This window comes from Trichechus manatus, unplaced genomic scaffold (assembly GCF_000243295.1).
Source record: "Trichechus manatus latirostris isolate Lorelei unplaced genomic scaffold, TriManLat1.0 scaffold00003, whole genome shotgun sequence".
Lineage (NCBI taxonomy): Eukaryota > Metazoa > Chordata > Mammalia > Sirenia > Trichechidae > Trichechus > Trichechus manatus.
In genome coordinates, this window is record NW_004443939.1 from 34,334,370 (window position 1) to 34,356,840 (window position 22,471).

The following is a 22,471-nucleotide window of genomic DNA, read 5'->3' on the forward strand; positions in this document are numbered from 1 at the left end:
CCTTCTAGCCTGTATGGTTTCTGCTGAGTAGTCCGAGCTTATTCTAATTGACTCTCCTTTGTAGATGACTTTTCTTTTATCCCTAGCTGCTCTTAAAATTCTCTCTTTATCTTTGGCTTTGGTAAGTTTTATTATAATATGCCTTGGTGACTTTCTTTTGGGATCTACCTTATGTGGGGTTCAATGTTGGATAAATATCTTCTCACCTTTCCTGATATCAGGGAAGTTTTCTGTCAACAAATCTTCAACAATGTTCTCTGTATTTTCTATTATTCCCAGCCCCCTGTTCCGGTACTCCCATCACTCGTAGGTTATTTCTCTAGATAGAGTCCCACATGACTCTTAGAGTTTCTTCATTCTTTTTAATTTTTTTATCTGATTTTTCCTCAAATAAGTTGGCGTCAAAGCTTTATCTTCAATGTCACTAATTCTAACTTCTACTGCCTCAATTCTGCTCCTATGACTTTCTACTGAGTTGTCTAATTCTGAAATTTTATTATTAATCTTCTGGATTTCTGATTGCTGTCTCTCTAAGGATTCTTGCAGCCTATTAAATTTGGCATTATGTTCTTGAATAACTTTTTTAAGTTCCGCTACTACTGTGTGTGTATGTTCCCTGGCTGTTTCTGCAGTCTGTCAAATTTCCTTTCTTATGTCTAGAAGAGTTCTGTATATTAATCTTTTGTATTCTGCCTCTGGTAATTCCAAGAAGTTCTCTTCCTCCAGAGAATTTATTGATTCTTTATTTTGGGAGCTTGCTGAAGCCATCATGGACTGCCTCTTTATGTAACTTGATATTGACTGTTGTTTCTGAGCCATCAATAATTTATTACAATTTTATTTTGTATTTGCTTAGTGAGACCTAGCTTTTTATTTTGTTTCATTTTGATATGCCCAAATAGGCTGCTTATGTGCACTAGTTTGATTTTTGACACCTTTGGATCTCTAACGTCCTGTCACCAGGTAGTTAGTTCTGTAACTAAATATGTGCACACAGGAGTCTGTTAAATTTTCCTACATGGGATCAGCTCGGGTGTTCAGGCAGTCGGTCATCAAGTGTGTGATGCAGGCTCTCACCCCCAGTCCTAGAGAGGCATGGGTGATTGGTGTAGGCACTGGACTCTGGCTGTGGTAGAGGATCATGTACTGAGCCAGGCAGGGGACTGACGGCTGCCCCGAGAATCTGAAAGGAAAGCGTGTCCCTATTCTATAGGGTGAGTAGGTAGGTTAGTTTTGCAGCCAGACTATAAGCACCCCACTCTGTTGGCTGTAAAGACTTGAAGGCACCACTTTTTCTTGGACTCCTGTAGCAGGTGACTAGGCGCTTTAGGTGCTACCATCAGTCCTCTAGTCCCTGCTGCAGATCGATAAAAGTGCCCACTTAAGGGGCAGGGCTGTTTCGAGGGTCACAAATCTGCCAGTTCACAGCTGAAGCAGTTGAAGTTAAACTTCAGATGTTTGCCCTGTTGTACTGTAGCAGTGAGGACTAACGCTGTTGAGATGGGTCCCCACAAGTCTATACAGGGGTGTAAGGCACTCAGAGTCTGCAGACCCCTGATACCTGTGCCCAGCAAAGGAGCTGTGCCAACCCTGTGTTCCTGGCCTCGGGGAGCCAGCAGCTTATTTGTTCCCTTTCCAAGGCCAGGAAAATGGGTCAGGGTGTCTTTTGGGATCTACTTTCAGCCCGGTGGACTCCCAGTGCGGAGCGTGGAGAGAGGAGGTAAAAGGGAGAGAGGTTTTTCCCAAATGGGCCGTTTTGTTTTTTTTTTAATCCCCACGAAAGGGTGCACGCATGTACTTATCTTAGCCTCTTGGGAGCTGCTCTTCACTGGTTCAGAGGGTCCAAGCAGAACCTCTGCTGCCGGGTCTCTCGATGTGGAAACTGCTTCCCAAGCGTGCGCACAGCACAGCTGTTTGCCTGCTTCACCGCAGACTGGCGTGGCTGCGGTGCTACAGTTTTGCCACCGTGGCTCTGGCCCTCCTTACCTCTCCCAAATGGTCTCCCTCTCCCGTATCACTCAGATAGATTTGTTAACCTTGCCTTGTTCAGGGCTCCCAGATATTGACATAGAATCAAATCACCTGTTTTTCCAGGTCTTTGTTGTAAGAGAGATACAGGAAGCGTCTAACTACTCAACCATGTTGACCACGCCTCTCATAAAAGTTTTAATGTATGTTTACAGAGGCCTCCCACTACAAAGTGAGACACACCCACCAGCTTTTAGAAGGGTGGAAAAAAATAGTACATAAACCTCTCAGGAAGATCGTAAATATCACTGAATACAAACTGCCCTGAGGGTTTAGAATTGTTGTTGTTGCAGTTATTAGTTCCCTCGTTTTCACTGGCCCACTACTTTACCAAATATGATATCCTTTTCTAGCAGTTGGTCTTTTCTGAAGGCATGTCCAAAGTAAGCAAGTCAAAGTCTCGTCATTCTCACTTCTAAGGAACATTCTGGTTGTATTTCTTCTAAGACTTACTTGTTCAATCTTTTGGCAGTCCACGGTATATTGAATATTCTTTGCCAACACCACAGTTCAAATGCCATCAATTCTTCTGTCTTCCTTTTCCATTTTCCAACTGTTGCATACATATGAGGTGATTAAAAAGACTGTGGCTTGGGTCAGACACACCTTAGTCATCAAAGTGACATCTTTGCTTTTTAAAACTTTGAAGAAGTCTTTTTCAGCAGATTTTCCCAATGCAACAAGTCCATGATTTCTTTACTGCATTGGTTGTTTACAGCGAAATTGTTGACAACTTCAGTTTCTTTTCTATTTATCAAGGTGCTGTTTATTGGTCCAGCTGTGAGGATTTTCATTTTCTTCACCTTTAGATGTAACCCATACTGAAGGCTGTAGTCTTGGACCTTCATAAGTGCTTCAAGTCATCTTCATTTACAGCAAGCAAGGTTGTGTAATATGCATATCACAGGTTATTAATGAATCTTCCTTCTATCCTGATGCCATCTTTGTCTTTATCTTCTCCAGCTTCTTGGATTATTTGTTTGTCATATAAATTGAATAAGTATGGTGAAAGGATACAATCCTGCTGCACACTGTACCAATTTTAAACCACGCAGTATACCCTTGTTCTGTTTGAATGAGTGCCCCTTGATCCATGTACAGGTTCCACATGAGCACAATTAAGTGTTCTGGAATTCCCATTCTTCATAATGTTGTCCATAATTTGTTATACACAGCCAAATGCCTTTGCATAGTCAATAAAACACAAGTACAGATCTTTCTGGTATTCTCTGCTTTCAGCCAAGATCCATCTGACATCAGCAATGATATCTCTGGTTCCCCATTCTCTTCTGAATCTGGCTTGAACTTCTGGTAGTTCCCTGTTGATGTACACTGCAGTCATTTTTAAATTATCTTCAGCAGACTTCTGCTAGCATGAGATATTAATGATAACATCTGCATTCTATCTGATCACCCTTTTTTGGAATGGGCATAAATATGGACAAAAAACAAGACAATACTATTCTGTTTTTTGTTTTGTTTTGTTTTTTTACAAATGATATCAGACGGCCTGACAAACACTGTTCTGGGTGTGGAATGAACAAGACTCTCGTTTAAATCTCTTATTTTCATTCAGAGACTATTACTGAAATATATGTATCACTTTTTCTATTGTAAGATCAAGGGTTTAGAGTAGGGAAAGATTATATTTGGTTATGGGGAGTTCAGACAGGCTTCAAGGATATGGAACTGAATCTTCGAAAAAGCTGGTGTGGGTGAATGGGGTTTAGGGGTGCGGAAGAAATAGAAAGAGATGAGATTCCAGGCAGCAAGAACAGCAAGAGCAAGGTCCTGGGGTCAGGAGAGCCACTCCCAGCCTATTGCCCCCACTCAAACCTCAACATGAGATTATGACTTGTGACATGAAACAAACTTACAATTAATTCACCAGCCTCTTTTCAGATATACTTGCGCCTCCCTGTCATTCTTCATGTTTTTAAAAAGATGTTAACTTGAAAAAAATGTAGAAATTCACAAAAACAAAAGGAAAATTGACACCAATGTCACCACCTTCCTTCCCCTGGCTCACTCAGTCTACCCTTCAGAAATAAAATATCTTACAATCTGATACCTATCTTCAAAATTTTTCAATGCTAGACATATATTTTTAAAAAGAGGATACACACAGGTGGTCTAAAATGAGATGGCACATATTGTATGATTTGTTTCATTTAATATCTGCATATCGTTTTAGGTCAGTATACAAACGGGAAAAAGTTAACAAAGGCTCTCCCTTTTTGAGATGCCCAAGGCAATGATCTGACTAGACATTCCTGTAAACTCTGATGGCATTTACCCACAGGCAGACAACTGAGAAAGTTCTTATCTAAGGACATTGCTTAGAAGGCTACATGGCACAGTGGTTAACAGGCTGATAACCAAAAGGTCAGCAGTTTTAATTTACCACCACTCCTTGGAAACCCTATGAGGAAGTTCTACTCTGTCTTATAGAGTCACTATGAGTTGGAATCAACTCGAGGGCAATAGGTTTGGTTTTTTTTTTTTTTTTGGTTATACCTCAACTAATAACAACAAATATCCAAACTGTCTAGATCAATGCTGTCAAATATGGTAGCCACTACACATATCTATTTACATTTAAACTTAAATTAATTAAAATTAAATTAAAAGTTCAGTTCCTCTATCACAGTAGACACATTTCAACTGCTCAATAGTCACATGTGGCTAGTGGCAACTGTATTGGACCTTGCAGATGTAGAACACCTCCATCACTGCAAAAAGTTCTATTGGACAACAATGGTTTAGGTACTTATCGTAAATAAACTTGGAAATTTTTTTTCGTCTTGCTGGAGAATGGAAGTTAGTCACACAGAGTGACTAATGGAGGATAAAAATTAAAGCACTTCAAATCTGAAAGGCTCCCTCTGTGCTGACCTGGACCACACACAGTTGGCACTTTTCACTCTGAATGCAGAATGCCCATGAGTACGTGAAAAGGGACTTCAGAGAGCTGATGAACTCACAGCTTCCCAGAGACTCATGTGCATGCGGTGGCTGCTCCTTGCTTATATCCTTTGCTACTGATTAGTAAAGTTTGGTTAACTGTACTCATGTACATTTGTTTGTTTCATGTGTCATAAGTGAAAATCTTGTGTTGTATCTTGGATTAAGGTCTATGATTCCAGAATAGCATTGAAGTGAATAGTATGGAGTTACTATGATTTATTTAACCCTAAGTCCACTGACAGACATTTGGGCTCTTCAATGTTTTGCTTTTACAAATACCACCTCAATGAATGCTCATGTACATAAATCTTCTATACATTCAAGTTATTATTCTGTAGGATAGGATCCTATAAGAGGTTTTGCTGAGTCATAAGGTTATGAACATTTACAATTTTCCTGGATACTGCAAATTACCTTTCCAAAGAATTGTACCAATGTATTCTCCCTCTAATATTATAGGAAAGGCCCTTTTATCCATATTATTTCCATCACTGAATATTCTCTGTCTTATTAATTTTTGCCAATATGATGGTTTTTACTTGCTTTTCCTTCACCATTAGTGAGGCAAGAATCTATTTACATGTTAATTGGCTATTTGAAGATCCATAAATTGTCTTTTCATGGCCTTTTTATACACTTTGCTATTTTATTTACTAATATTTATAGGATAGTTTGTCTTTTTCTGAATGATTTGTAGATAGTATTGGTTTACCGCTGCTACTTTGTGTTTTACGGGCTGCACATATGTCTTCCTCAGCCCCCTTCACACTCTCCCCACCACTTGTGTCTTTTAATTTGGTTTAAGATGCCTTTTGCCACTCAGAAGCTTTTATATAATTAAATCTGTCAGTATTTTCCTTAAAGCTTTCTGGGTTTTGGTCTTTCTTAGGAAGGCTGTTTCCCCGACTCTACAATTATAAACATTTCTTTTTATAGTTCCTTTAAATTTTTTAATATTTTCTTTTTTTACATATAAAACTATAATCTATCTGGACTTTATTTTTGTATATGGCACAAGGTAAGCCTCCAACTTTATTTTCTTACAAATAGTCGATTACTGCAACATGATTTAGGGGAAATATCATCTTTTCTCTGCTGATTTGAAATATAACATCAACAACAATATCTTATAAATACTTTAATCTGTTCCTGGACTAGCTATTTTGTTTTAATTAGCAATTTACCTATAATACTTTCTCTTCTAGATTACAAATATCAGATGGATTTGACATTCAGGATTCCATTTCTAATAAAAGGTCCTTGTTTTGAGAAATCAAGGCATCTGTCAGTGATTTGACAAACACGTACTCAGGGATTACCATATGTTTTTGCAATCTGCCTTCAAGCTTTACTATACCCTTCTTCGCATTTGGCACATGGTAGGACACTAAGTAAAAGGAGCCCTGGTGGCGCAGTGGTTAAGCGCTCGGCTGCTAACCGAAAGGTCTGCAGTTCAAACCCACCAGCCACTCCACAGGAGAAAGATGTGGCAGTCTGCTTCCATAAAGGTTACAGCCTTGGAAACCCTATGGGGCAGTTCTATTCTGTCCTATAGGGTCGCTATGAGTTGAAATTGACTCGATGGCAATGGGTTTGGTTTGGTTTTGAGGACACTAAGTAAATAGTTGTTGATTGACTTAATGTACAATAGTAAATTCAGTTTACTCGGATAAAAGTATATTATTTAAAAGTCATCATTTGATCAGTGTCAAATTTAAGCTTGTTACAATAAATCCCAGAATGGAGAAATGATAGTTAGCGTTACTGAAGGAATACAATGACTTCACTAAAGCTACTAAAATAGCATCTTTCAAAAAACAATGTTGCAATGCATTTGATGAGCCCCTCAATGCTGCCAGTCAGTATACTTCCCTGGCCACTTCCCTCTCCTATTCTCCAAGACAACATTTTCATACATTTTACACTCTCCTCAAACCTCCAAGGCCCCTCCAGAAGAAACCCTCCAAATCTTCCCAGCACACTGCCAGACACCCTGCCTTTCCTCCTATTGAAAAAATGAACTGTCCATGCTCCTACTTAGGACAAACCCTCCCAGCTTACTTACTCAAGGATTTGTTATCATGTCTCTTTCCTGTGGCATTACCTTTCCTCTCTTCTAGATCAGTCCCATTAGCACATAAACAATTGTATTATCTTCATCTTGAAAAAAACTTCTCATAGCCTACATGCCCCTCCAGCTACCACCATATTTCCCTTTCCCCTCTACAGCAAAATTCCATGAAAAAGCACCTGTACTAGCTGTGTCTTTTTCCTGTTTACCTTATAACTCTTGAACCTACTCCAATCAGAGTCACTACTTCCCTGCACGTTGCCACAAACAACAGTCAGTTCTTAGTGCTCATCTTACAGGATGACTTCCTCCTTAAAATAACTCTTTTATTTGACTTCAAGGACAGCCTGCTCTCATGGTTTTCCACACCTCACTGGCTGCTCCTTCTCATTCCCCTTTGATAAATCCTCCCTTCTCTGACTTCTACACGTAGGAATGCCCCAAGGCTGAGTCCTTGAAACTCTTCTCTTCTCTAGCCACACTTACTTTCTAGGTAATCTCATCCAGTCCTGTGACTTTAAATATCCTGGTGAATCCTAAATGTTTTACATTTATACTCAACTTCAGCCCTGAACTCAAAACTCATATATATGACTAACACTCAACATCTTCACTTGGATATCTAATCAACATATCAACCTTAACCCAAACAACCAAACTTGCAACCATTGTGTCAATTCCAACTCCTAGCAACCCTATAGGACAGAGTAGAACTGCCCCCATAGGGTTTCCAAATATGTAAATCTTTATGGAAACAGACAGCTACATCTTTCTCCTGCAGAGTGGATGGTGGATTCAAACCAGCAACTTTTCTGTTAGCAGTTGAGCACTTAACCACTGCACCACCAGGGCTCCTTATATCAACATTAGCATGTCCAAAACTAAAATCAAAACAAAACAACAGCCAAAAAAAAAACAAAAAAAAACCCCGCCCTTTCCCCAGCATCAACCCATTCAGTTACTACCCCTAGCTAAGCAACCATTAACTCCTGCCTCAATTACTCCATAAATCTTCTAGCTGGTCTCTACTTCTACTCTACCACATCCCTCCCCTGCAATTCTATTATCCACAAGTAGCGCCCATGAGCCTTTTAAGTTATGTAACTCTTCTGCTCAAAGTCTTCTAATGGCTTCTTATCACTTGAAATAAAATTCAAAGCCATTCCATGGACTATAAAGTTGTGGTCTAGCCCCTGCCTATCTGTTCAACCTAGTATCTTACCACTACTCCATCAGTCATTTTTTTACAGCAAAAAACAAACTATCCTAAAAATGGTGCCTTGATATGCCTCATATACAGGGCCTTTGTATTCACTCTTCCCTCTGCCTGATGCATTGTTCCTGTAGATATCTAATAGCATGATTCTCATTTCATTTCATTCTCTGTTCAAATGTTACTTTCTATTTTTTTATCCTGCTTTATTTTTCTCCATAACAATTAATACAACATTACCGTCTATTACATATTTGTTTCTTGTCAAACACCTTTAGTAAAATACAAATTCTATGAGAACATGTTTTTTTTAAATTCACTCTTTTATCTTCAAAACCTAGAACAGTGCCTGACATATAGTAGGTACTCAATAAATATTTGATGAAGAAATGAGTAAACAAATGAACATGTATATGGTTTGACTATAAATGAATGACCCTAGTTTAATATATAGTCTGAAAGGGCAAGACTGTTTTTAGACATTACTCACTTTTCGTTGTTTTACAGAGTCCAATTTTATAAGCCAATATGAAGCCACTTTCGTTTTATGATACTTCCAGTTATCGATGATCTGTTTTGGGGAAGAAATAAAAAATTTTAATTTTGAATGTTCCTCAGAAGTCAGATGAAAAGTAAATAAATGTGTTGAAACCAATATTATTAATTTAATTAATCTATGCTATTGAAGTACTAACATACCATTGCAATAAAAAATGCCTACTTTCATAACAAGACATGTGAAAAGATTTCTCACATAAAGTAAAGGAGCCATGTGAATCCAAACCTTTCTCTTATTGCAGTACCAAACACACAGTCTCTAACAAATCAAAGTCAATTGTCTTCAGGCACATAGGTTTGGGAAAATACCCAAGACATAGATTTTCTAGGACTATATTTACTACATTTCCTATTATAATAATATATTGAATAATATATCAGAATGCAGCCTAGATATAATTGTTGTTTTTAGATGCCATCGAATCGTTTCTTACTCATAGTGACTCTATGTACAGCAGAACAAAACAATGCCCAGTCCTGCCCCATCCTCAGAATTGTTGCTATGTTTGGGCCCACTGCTGCAGCTATTGTGTCAATCCAACTCATTGTACTGGGTCTTCCTCTCTTTCACTGACCCTCTACTTTATGAAGTATGATGTCCTTCTCTAGGAACTGGTCCCTCCTGATAACATGTCCAAAGTACGAGACAAAGTCCCACCATCCTCACTTCTAAGGAGCATTCTGGTGCAACTTCTTCCAAGACAGATTTATTCGTTCTCCTGGAAGCCCATGGTATAGTCAATATTCTTCGCCAACACCATAATTCAAAGGCATCAGTTCTTCTTCAGGCTTCTTTATTCGTCATCCAGCTTTTACATGCATATGAGGCAATTGAAAATACCATGGCTTGAGTCAGGCACACCTTAGTCCTCAAAGTGACATCTTTGCTTTTTAACACTTTAAAGAGGTCTTTTGCAGCAGATTTGCCCAATGCAATACATCATTTGATCTCTTGACTGCTGCTTCCATGGACCTTGATTGTGGATCCAAGTAAAATGAAGTCCTTGACAACTTCAATCCTTTCTCTGTTTATCATGATGTTGCTTATTGATCCAGTTGTGAGGATTTTTGTTTTCTTTATAAGGTGTAATGAAAGCTATAGTCTTTGATCTTCATCAGTAAGTACTTCAAGTTCTCTTTGCTTTCAGCAAGCAAGGATGTGTCATCTGCATATCAAAGGTTGTTAATGAGTCTTCCTCCAATCCTGATGCCATGTTTTTCTTCATATAGTCCAGTTTCTAGGATTATTTGCTCAGCATACAGACTGAATAAGTATGGTGAAAGGATACAACCCTGATGCACACCTTTCCTGATTTTAAACTACACAGTATCCCCTTGTTCTGTTCAAATGACTGCCTCTTAGTCTATGTACAGGTTCCTTGTGAGCACAATTAAGTGTTCTGGAATTCCCATTCTTCGCAATGTTATCCATAATTTGCTATGATCCACACAGTCGAATGCATCTGCATAGTCAATAAAACACAGGTAAACATCTTTCTGGTATTCTCTGCTTTCAGCGAAGATCCATCTGATATCAGCAATGATATCCCTCATTCCATGTCCTCTTCTGAATCCCGCTTGAATTTCTCGTAGTTCCCTGCCGATGTACTGCTGCAACCATTTTTGAATGACCTTAAGCAAAACTTTACTTGCGTGTGATATTAATGACATTGTTCCATAATTTCCACATTCTGTCAGATCACCTTTCTTTGGAATGGACACAAATATAGATCTCTTCCAGTCAGTTGGCCAGGTAGCTCTCTTCCAAATTTGTTGGCATAGACTAGTGAGCACTTCCAGCATTGCATCCATTTGTTGAAACATCTATCTCAGTTGGTATTCTGTCAATTCCTGGAGCTTTGTTTTTTGTCTATGTCTTCAACGCAGCTTGGACTTCTTCCTTCAGTACCATCAGTTCTTGATCATATGCTACCTCCTGAAATGGGTGAATGTCGAGCAATTCTTTTTGGTATAGTGACTCTGCATATTCTTTCCATCTTCTTTTGATGCTTCCTGCATTGTTCAATATTTTCCCTGTAGAATTCTTCAATACTGTAAATCGAGGCTTGAATTTTTTTTTCAGTTATTTCAGCTTGAGAAATGCTAAGCGTGTTCTTCCCTTTTGGTTTTCTAACTCCAGGTTTTTGCATATTTCATTATAATACTTTATTTTGTCTTCTCAAGCTGCCCTTTGAAATCTTCTATTCAGCTCTTTTACTTCATCATTTCTTCCATTTGCTTCAGCTGCCAAGAGCAGCTTGCAAGAGCAAGTTTCAGAGTCTCTTCTGACATCCATTTTGGTCTTTTCTTTCTTTCTTGTCTTTTTAATGACCTTTTGCTATCTTCCTGTATGATGTTCTTGATGTCATCTCACAGCTCGTCTGGACTTCTGTCATTAGTGTTCAATGCATCAAATCTATTCTTGAGATGGTCTCTAAATTCAGGTAGGATACGCTGAAGGTCATATTTTATCTCTGGTGGACTTGTTTTAATTTTCTTCAACTTTAACTTGAACTTGCATATGAGCAATTGATGGTCTGTTCCACAGTAAGCCCCTGGCCTTGCTCTGACTGATGATACTGAGCTTCTCCGTAGTTTCCAGATATAATTAGGATTCTACTACCACTTCATTCTGCTTTTTGTGAAAATCTGCAGAAGTTCTGCATGTATATTCTAGTAATATATATTGTAGCATACAGATAAACATATTTGCTGCATATTGTGAATGTATACTAAACAATCTAATGTCCAACATAATTAATAATTATGTTATTTTTTGTTTATGCTCATATAAGTTCTTCACAGAACAATCACATTAGCCACAAATATTAGCTCTAATTGATTATTTAATTTTTCTTCTACCTGATTCAAAAAAGGAGAATATAATTTTTCTCAGAAATATTTAAAATCATAAGTGAAGTGTCTGGTACAAAGTCATTTGCTTTACTTAGAAAAGAACTTGATTGAATAAGATAACATATGTAAATAAAAACAAACCTAACATAATGCTTTGCAACTTATGTTCATTTATCTTCCCTTTCCTTTGGTGTAACAAGTGGTAGCTTGCTTGCAAACAAGATACCATTTTCACTTTTTAAAAATGTATAGCAACACAATGCATAATACTTGGAGACTTTAATTATGACTATGTCATGATTATAGAACATAAATTGTCATTATGGATTTTTTAAAAAAAGAAAGTCGTTTTTGTTGTTTTTGTTTTTAGACATTTGCTTTATAAAGAGGTCTACCAAAAAGAAAACCCACTGCCATAGAGTTGATTCCAACTCATTTGTAACCTTATAGGACAGAGTAGAACTGCCCCATAGGGTTTCCCAGGCTGTTATATTTATGGGAGCAGACTGCCACATCTTTCTCCTGTGGAGCAGCTGGTTGGTTTGAACCGCCGACCTTTCAGTTAGCAGCCGAGCACTTTAACCACTGTACCACCAGGGCTCCTAAACGCCGTCAATTCTGACTCACAGCAACCCTATAGAACAAAGTAGAACTGCCCCATAGGGTTCCCAAGGAGCAGCTGGTGAATTTTAACTGTCGACCTTCTAGTCTGCAGCAGTATATCTTAACCACTGCACCACCAGGGCTCCCCAGAGCTCCTAGAGAGATCTAAAGTAATGCCAAACAGTGAAAACGGCAAAGTGCGTGGCTGTGGTTTTTATCCTACAATTGGCCACTAGATGGTGCCTTTCTCCTCTGGAAAAAAAATACAGGGAGCCCAGAAAACAACATTCTATTACTGAGGCATTATCTAAGAATGATCATTTGAAAAGCAGGTTTGAATGAAGTATTTAACCAGAACACAATGTACCTAGAGTGAAGAAATGTTCTTTTCACCAAAAATATTTGAATGACTTGAACCATCTTTGCCAATTAGGAGTAAGTCATTGACTTTAATGTGAATTTTAGCACCTTTTGCCATCTTTGAATGTTCTACTGTGTGGTGCAAATGTGTGCGCAACAACAAAAACACATGAAACTCATTTTAAAATGTGACCAAAACCATTCTAAATTTCACATTTATATTATATTATCAAAAGAGATACATTAAAGACAGTTTATATTTTACACACACACACACACATATGGAGCCCTGGTGGTGCAATGGCTAAGAGCTGGGCTGCTAACCAAAAGGTCAGCGTTTAAATCCACCAGCTGCTCCTTGGAAACCCTATGGGGCAGTTCTACTCTGTCCTGTAGGGTCGCTATGAATCAGAATTGACTTGACAGCACATAACAACAACATACATATATATGTATGTGCATGAATATATATATATATATATATATATATAAAGAAAATGCCAGTTATTAATAATATTTCAAGTTCATACTATTAATAAAACTTGTCCTTATATGATTTCAACAGGTTAACTCTCCAAAAAGAAGTATACAATATTTAGGGAAGTAGGTATTAAAATTAGCACTTCCATTTGAAAGGGCCTGCCTGAGACATCATCATTACAGTAATTTTAAGTTACATTGCATTAGTAATTATAGGTACCTGGCACAGAACAAGAGCTTTACATTGTCTTATTTAGTCCTTATCTACCACTGTGAGGTAGTTATTATTATCTGAAGATCATAGGGGGAAAAAACAAAGGCTCAGAAAAGTTGAATAACTTGCCCAAAGTCAGACAGCTCACAAGTGGTGATGCTTAGAGTCATTCATTCATTAAGTAAGTAATTTCTGAGCATCTACTATGTGCCAGGCACTCTTATTGGAATTGAGATACATCAAAGAGTAAAACAGACAAAATACTTGTCCTCGTGGAGCTTTCTATTTTGCATAAATATATATGCATATTTTAATTGCAACTTGTCTGGCTCCAGAGTCTATGCTTTTAATCACTCTTCTATACAAAATCAGTACCCCTAATAGCTGAATAAATTTCTTATATTCAATATTTATAAAGATGTTTTTCTCTCTTTTCCCCTTCCTCTCAATTTCAAACCTCAAATGTTTTGTTCTTTTTATTTTTCAATATTTTCTAATATATATGTGAATATACTTAATTTTTTGCTTTGATTACAATATTCACTCAAGGTATCACATTCAAATGTTCTTGACATTTTATGCCAGGGTCCCACTTTTTTTATTACAATCCATTCCATATTTAGATTTTTCTAAATCTTTCTAAAAGAAGGGTTAACCTGATATTTTTTAATCACTAAGAACAATAATTATTTGACACTAATTATTCTCACTTGATGAAGCAGTTTTATCATTATGGTAGGACTATATACTAAAAGATATTCTGCATTGCCGATTATTAATGTGATCTCATTGTTCATGAATTAAAATAATTCTCTGTATTTTACAATACTTGTGGAGGTTGAAAAGAACATCAATTAAGTTTACTACGTCACTGAGAATAATGCCTTTGGGAAATCAACTTTAATATTTCAAGAAGAAATATAAAAAGGTATGAGCTCCTTGGCATTTTACATATATCAAATACTCACGTCTTCTATCAGAAGTTCTGATTCTGCCTCTGATTTTCCTGGAAACCGGATCTTCATGTCCTTGAGAACAAATAAGGTCTGACTTGTTAGATCGTCCTCTTGTTCTTTTGTTTTCAGTTGCCGCAAGGACTCACTCTTAAATTTGAAAGAATACAGATATTTGGAGGGGGTCTTATTTCATTGTGCCACTATAATCTGAAAGATATTTCTAGGTAAAAATAATGTACTTTTAATTGAAAAAGAAAAACAACAAAAAAGGAAGAAAAATATTTTTTTTAATTTATGGAAGCTAGCTATAATAAATTGTAATGAAAATGCACTGCACTGCATAAAATATTGACATTATAAGCTCTTTTTAATTAAATGAATTCCTAAGATTAAATAGATATGAATTCCCAAGAGTGTCTTTCACATTTCCACACAGTTGTATTTATTGAGCTCAAAATACTAAAATAAAAATTTAAGTGTTTAAGGACTTTATGGTCAGTTTCATTTACTACATATGCCTCAGGCAATTTCTCTCAATTGGAAAAAATAATAATAATTTATTGTTACCAAGTGAAATTCATTCACATATATCTCCTGATTCTTTTCTTTGAAACACTATCCCCATTAAATAAACAAATAAAATAAATCCCCAGCTATCTGAAGGCACCTGAGGCTATCAATTTGAGCATCTAAAAGTAAGTCTATTTGCAAAATAATTTGACTTTCTCAATACTGAATTGCTGGAATGCATGCTAAGGAGGGAAAGTATATGCTGATTTAATATACAGAAAACACTATAAACAGAGTTATACTTAAATGTTATAAAGAGAATTTACCAATGGATTATTTTTTAACCTACCAATCATGTAATAGTCCTATTGGATAGAATTTTTCATACAGCAAATTTCCTCAAATTTACAAATACACTGTAAAACTCTGCATTTACTCAGATGATTTTCAACAAAATTATCCTACTGCATCAGCAAATGGAAAATGACAATAGTGTTATTCTCAATGTCCATCCTTGAGTTCTATGATATAGAGAAGTCTGACTTTTAAAAGTCTCCCAATACATGCTTCACTGTAGCTTAAAATAGAGGAATGATCAAGTTCCAGGAGGCCACAAGTTGAATTACAGAAAGTATCTGAGATTCAGTCTGGCCTCCTCCGAGCTGATCCCCTTTGCCACCTAATTTCTGAGTAGTGTTTCCTGTAATCTTGAAAGAGTAAAATAGATGACTTACCATCTGAGAGTCAGTAGAGCTGGCATCATTACTTTGAGGCAGGTGCCTCATGTAGGAGGAAGCACGGTTTAAGGAATGTGACCGGGCCCCTGAAGTTGGCCGAGATGCTGATAACATTTGTTGAGCAGAAAAGGGGCGGGTCTCCCCACTGGAAGGTGACTGAGCAGAGATGGACCGGGGGCAGCTGACTGACCGTCTCATGGAGCCTATTGACGATGGAGAAGAGGGATAGTACAGTAGCAGTGTTAGTAGAAGTTCCCCACTATACTGGGTCTACACAGACTCTTAGATCGGAATTACAATAAATGTCAAAGCGTAGGCATCATCATGAGAATATGAGTTTGAAGTGAATATACTCCTGTGACGTATGAACAATGGTTATCATGAGAATAATACTTTAGTATTTTTCTTTACTAGTACTTTAATGCTATGTTCTAGAAATATGAAATAAAAGAACCAGAAGAAAGGATAACTTTTATGGAGCACCTTCTATGTGCCAGGGATTGTGCTGGGTACTACACTTTATCTTATCCTCACAGAAACCCTCAAAGTAGGAATCTTTGTTCCCCTTCCTCCCCTAAATTTTTATGAATGAAGAAACTGAGGCTCAGAGGTCACACAGCAAGAAAGTGGCCAAGCTCAGGTTTAAATTCTGACCTATCTAATTCCATTGTCCTTTCTCTCTGTAATAATGTAATGTCATCCACTTTCCTTGGGATTAGACTGGCGATTTGATAGAATCTGTATGTAGTTTTGAGACTGAATATTTTACAGAAAGATTCATAGGGAGAGACAGAAAGTAGTCTAGAGAATGGCCAGGCTAAATGGATAAGCTATAGAATTTAGGTCCCATGAGATAAATAAATTAATAAAACAGAAGAAAAATCTAATGATTATCCTGATGGAGTTTAAATATATAAGTGGTTATTATAAGAGTAGAAGAGCAGTTTCAAAATATAAACATCATCAGGGAAGTGAACTTATTAAACCATAATTGTAGAGCAGTTTTAAAATATAAACACTATCGCTGAAATTAACTTATTAGGCCATAGCTGAAGAGCAGTTTTAAAATGTGAACATTATCAAGAAAGTTAACTTATTAAATCATAGCTGGAGATTTAAAAAAAAAAAAAAGGCTCACAATTCTGTTTATTGTATTATTGAACCACTATCTTTAGTGGAGTCTTAGGACAAATGAGCACAGGGCAAAGAGAGATGAGAGACAGGAGTTAAGAAAAGTCCTGAATTCGAGGCAGTGTCTGAAAACGGTGTCATACTAAATCTGAACAAACGGCAATACCGTACTGGATATTTGGGAATAAAAAAGAATCATGGACACAATGCTAAACATTTCAGGGTTGAAGAAAGAATGAAAGACAAAAGATGAGAGAAAAAAATGTGAAAAGAAAGGAAGGTAGAAATAGAGGAAAAGGAAGGAGAAAGAGAGGATGGTTGGTTGCTTTCCCGAATACTTCTGTGCACCAAAAGTCCTGACTTAAGTGCTTACCTGTGATGAAAACGAGAGGGAACAAAACTTCAGTTATTTCACAGTTGAGTGGTTCACAGGCACAGTCAAGTCAAATGCATAGAGAGACACACAGGTTTTTTAAAAAAATAGGTGATAGTGTAAAGCAAAGTAGGTGAAGAAGAAGTAAGAAAAGACAACATATTTGCTTAAAAGAGAATATAATCAGCAGATAAGCCATAAGACAGATTTTTTAAAATTTTATAAAATTCATACAAGAATTTAACTCTTAACAAAAACTATGAAATACAGAAGAATGGACTGTACCCAAATCCATTGCCATCAAGTGGATTCCGACTCACAGCGACCCTGTAGGACGGAGTAGAACTGCCCATAGGGTTTCCAAGACTGTAATCTTTACAGAAGCAGACTGCCATATCTTTCTGTCATGGAGCTGCTGGTGGGTTTGAACCGCCAGCGTTTTGGTTAGCATCCGAGCACTTAACCACTGTGCCAGCAGGGCTCCTTAAAAAGGACTGTGGACATCCTTAATTCAACCCGTTCATTGACCGTGTGCACAGTCTGAAAGGAATTGAGGGATATGTCCTCATCGGGTTAGGGAAGAAAGTAAGATAGAGTTCAGGTCTCTTCATGCACAAGGGTGTTCACTTGGCCCAAGGTCCATTCAGTAATTCAGGTTGTATAATTCTTCATAAACAATTAAATGAGAAGTAATCAACTTACTGGATTGTTGAATTAATTTGTAGTGGTTGGAGTTTTTAAGATTACATGTAACTTGTTTTTCTCCTTTCTTATTTTGATAGTCTTCTTTTTCGTTTTCATCAGATTCTGAACAGCTCCTGCTACTGTCATAACTGCTGTCACTGCTGTAGTATTTCTGTCTTTTTAATACCTCAGTGCTCTCAGGCATGGAAGATAGAGGCTAGAATAGAGAGGAATAAGTTATTTTGTTAGAATTCCAAAATAAAAATTTATTAACGAGATCAGTTACTATTTTTAATTTCCCGCTTATGCTTGCTTCCTTTCTCTGAAGGCTGATAATATTCCCAAAGTGCTATTGCTACAGTGCTGCTTAGCCTACAGTGTTATTCACTGATTCTTCCACTTCTACCAAATATTATTTCTCCAATGATATAGTTCAGTCATGATGAGGGAAATGCTGTTTCTACTGAAATTATACTGAAACTATTCTATTTTCAGTATTTTTGTAACAATACCAAAATGACTGGAATAAAGAACCAGAGTAACCACAAAGACTAACAAAACAAAGTAAAAATATTTGAAATGAAAATATAAAAATCAGAAACATAATCAACTTTTCTTCATTCCTTATGGAGAGATTATTCATTTAGACTCAGAGGTGCACCTTTGTTTTATCAACGATGTTCAGAGTCACTCAATAAATGTGTGTGTGTGTGTCAGAGACAGAGAGAGAGAGAGAAAGGCAGGGAGAGGAGGAGGGGGAGAGAGGAAGAGGAGGAGGTAGAAAAGGGGCGAAGAGAAGAAAATAGCAACCAGAGAAGTCACTTTACATAAAGGCTTAAAATATCTTAAACCAGAGCCTGTGAGCATATCCACTCAGATAAGTAGCAGGAAGAGAGCTATCCCTCACATGCTAATTTGTTGTTGATATTTTTATAAATGAAAACTTTAAGGTAATTATTCAGTTTCCAATTTTGTTATGAAAAACTCATGTCTCTTCTCAGAGGATTCTTAGTTTGGGCACATATGCTCTGGCCATTATGGAGCAACACTGCTCTTCGTTGTTCATGCTACATAAAAAATAATGCATATAATGAGAAATCAGTATAGTATTTTTTAGCATATATGTGCCATGTAGAAGGAAAAAAACTGTAAAGATTCAAAATGCCATGCTATTATGTTCCAATAGCTCTATTAAAATTACTTGTTTCCAATCCTCCCAATCAATGTGTTTCAAATGATGCCAGCTGAAAGGAGAAAAGAGAAGGGAAGTAGGACAGCTTCACTTCAGAAAGAATGTGTATGACTGAGAACGAGACAGTTTTGTAGCTTAGTCTTTCTAAGAGATTATTTATTACACACACCATATGCCACCTATTCCTGCTGGGAGAGATTCCTGCAGTTGTATACTAGGTGCTTGTTCTCTGTTAAATCAAACAAAAGTGTTTTGATGTTATCATCCACCATGTGAAATCCTTGGATATCATGGGATTTCAGTGAAAGAAGGTATATCCTCTAGTGTAACCATGTAGGACAAGAGATAAGAAGAGAGAAATAGCATTTCATGAAGTGCCTGGAATACACAGTAAGCCAAAGTATGGTTTTCTTAAAAGTTATAGCCTCTGCAAAGGCTGAAAAATAACCAAAACAGCAAAGTAATTTAATACACTAAGGAACTAACTTGTGTTTAAAAGTTTGTTCTCCTTTTGATGGTCTAATGTTTACTGAGCACTAACAATGTTCAAAAAGATATGCATAAAAACATTTACCAGTAACACAATCATCAAACATTTTGACAGTCTTGGGGAATATGAATTCTAGAGGAAGGATGTTTCTTCAGAAGTTTAGCATACCCAGAAGAAACAGTGGCACAATCGGGCTTGCTAGTAGTGCCTTCCTTCATGTAGGCAAACAGCTTTAAGGTTTCTTAAGGAGCTTGACTACATAATGAGTTATTCGTCCCTATAAAGAATCACAAGGGGAAACGGATAGCTGAACCTTTGTGTCACATACATGCATTTGGGACTTTTTGACCAATATATTGTTCAAGCAATAATTAATAAATCACAGCAGCATAAACTCTAAACAGTGTCTAACAAAATAGAGTTCATAATGAGCGATGAGTTATGACACAAGCCATACTATTTATTTTATGTACAATTTTATTATGAAATAGGTCGTATATAAAGAATATACGAATAGTATAAAGAATAATAAAACAAATACCCATGTTCCTACCATACAGCCGAAGAAATAGATCATTGCTAATACTTTATGTGGCATTTATTATTTATGTAGATAATAGATATTCCTTCGATTTTCAAGTAAGTAAAAATTTATAGCTGGACCATTTTTCCTAATACAAATGTCATTTAACCTTGATTAGCTCTAATTATTCTTCTACCTGTAAAGATACTGGAAATCAATGTTTAGTGTGTGATATCATTCCTCTAAAAGGGAAGGGCGGCTTTGAAGTTTGGCTCACTCCAGATCCATAGTAAACATAGTCAAAAGTTATAAAAAATGTCTCTATACTGATTATGCATCTTTCAACCACTATGAAATGCTTCTGGGTTTAACAGCACTTTTTTTTGTTGTTGTTAGGTGCCATTGAGTTGGCTCAAATTGATAGTGACCTTATGAACAACAGAAAAAAATCTTAACTAGTCCTGCACCTTCTTAACGAATGTTGCTATGTTTAAGTCCATTGCTTTGGCTACTGTGTCAATTTGTCTAATTGAGGATTTCCCTTGTTTTCACTGTCTCTCTATCAACCATAATATCTTTGTCTAGTGATTGGTCCTTCCTGATGACATGACCAAAGTAAGCAAGTTAAAATCTTACCATCCTCACTTCTAAGGAGCATTCTGGTTGTATTTCTTCTAAAATTAATTTTTTGTTGTTATTGTTGTTCTTTTGGCAGTCCACGGTATATTCAATATTCTCTGCATTAATTCTTCTTCTGTCTTCCTTTTTCATTGTCCACCTTTGCATGCATATGAGGTGTCCGAAAAGACCATGGCTTGGGTCAGACGCAGCTTAGTCATCAAAGTGACATCTTTGCTTTTTAAAACTTTAAAGAAGTCTTTTGCAGCAGATTTGCCCAATGCAATACATCGTTTTATTTCTTGACTGCTGCTTCCATAGACATTGATTGTTGATCCTAGTAAAATGAAATCACTGACAAGTTTAAATTTTTCCTCATTATCATAATGTTGTTTATTGGTCCAGTTGTTTTCTTCAGGTTCTGGTGTAATCCATATTGAAGACTGTAGGCTTTGACCTTCATCAGTAAGCCCTTCAAGTAATCTTCATTTACAGAAAGCATATCTGCATATGTGTTATCTGCATATCTCAGGTTGTTAATGAGTCTTTTTCCAATCCTCATGCCATGTTCTTTTCTATATAGTCCAGTTTCTTGGATTATTTTCCCAGCATACAGATTGAATAAGTAAGATGAAAAGATACAACCCTGTCACACACCTTTTCCAATTGTGAACCATGCAGTGTCATTTTGCTCTGTTCGAACGACTGCCTCTTGGTCTGCGTACAGGTTCTGCATGAGCACAATCAAGTGTTCAGGAATTCTGATATTTGTAATATTATCCATAATTTGTTATGATCCACACCAGTCAAATGACTTTGCATTTGATAAAACACAGGAAAACATATTTCTAGTATTCTCTGCTTTTGGTCAAGATCCATCTGACAACAGCAATGATATCCCTCATTCCACTTCCTCCTCTGAATCCGGCTTGAACATCTGGCAGCTCCCTGTCAATGTGCGGCTGCAGTCGTTTTTTAATTATCTTTAGCAAAATTTTGCTAGCATGTGTTATTAATGATATTGTTTGATAATTTCCACATTTAGTTTGATCACCTTTCTTTGGGATGGGCACAGATATGATCTCTTCCAGATGAGAAAGTGCTTTCAGTGTTGCATCCATTTGTTGAAGCATCTCAATTAGTATTCTTCAAATTCCTGGAGTCTTGTTTTTCACCAATGCCTTCAGTGCAGCTTGAACTTCTTCCTTCAGTACTTCCTTCAGTACCAGTGGTTCTTGATCATATACTACCTCCTGAAATGGTTGAGCATCAACCAATTATTTCTGGTACTGACTCTGTGTATTCCTTCCATCTTCTTTTGATGCTTTCTGCACCAATTTTTTTTTTTTTTTTTTTTTTGTCCATGGAATCCTTCAGCAATGCAACTCAGGGCTTGAATTTCCTCTTTAGTTCTTTCAGTTTGAGAAATGCTGATCATGTTCTTCCCTGTTCGTTTTCTAACTCCAGGTCTTTGCACATTTCATTATACTTGACCTTGTCTTCTCAAGCCACTGTTTGAAATCCTCTGTTCAGCTCTTTTACTTCATCATTTCTTTCATTCACTGTATTTACTCTGCACTTAAGAGCAAGTTTCAGAGTCTCTTCTCACACCCATTTTAGTCTTTTCCTTTTTTCCTGTCTTTTTAATGACCTTTTACTTTCCTAGTGTATGATGTCCTTGATGTCTTCCCACAACTGTTCTGGTCTCTGGTATCATAGATTGAATTATGTCTCCCAAAAAATGCGTGTATCAATTTGGCTGGGCCATGATTCCCAGTACTGTGTGGCTGTCTTCCATTTTGTAACTGTAATTTTATGTTAAAGAGGATTAGGGTGGGATTGTAACACCATTACTAAGGTCACATCCCTGATCCAATGTAAAGGGAGTTTCCCTGGGGTGTGGCCTG

At 37.0% G+C, this 22,471-nt stretch overlaps 1 protein-coding gene across 2 annotated transcripts in view; it reads right to left on the minus strand.

Moving 5' to 3' along the window:
• TTLL7 (tubulin tyrosine ligase like 7) overlaps window positions 1-22,471 on the minus strand; it is a 166,100-nt gene that overhangs the window by 30,302 nt on the left and 113,327 nt on the right. For both annotated transcript variants that reach the window (XM_004369093.3, XM_023731455.1), the window contains 4 exons: window positions 17,760-17,958; window positions 15,551-15,756; window positions 14,319-14,453; window positions 8,770-8,850 (listed from right to left, as the gene is read on the minus strand). In XM_004369093.3, the coding sequence (XP_004369150.1) occupies window positions 8,770-8,850; window positions 14,319-14,453; window positions 15,551-15,756; window positions 17,760-17,958 (621 nt within the window). The remainder of the gene's footprint in view (window positions 1-8,769; window positions 8,851-14,318; window positions 14,454-15,550; window positions 15,757-17,759; window positions 17,959-22,471) is intronic.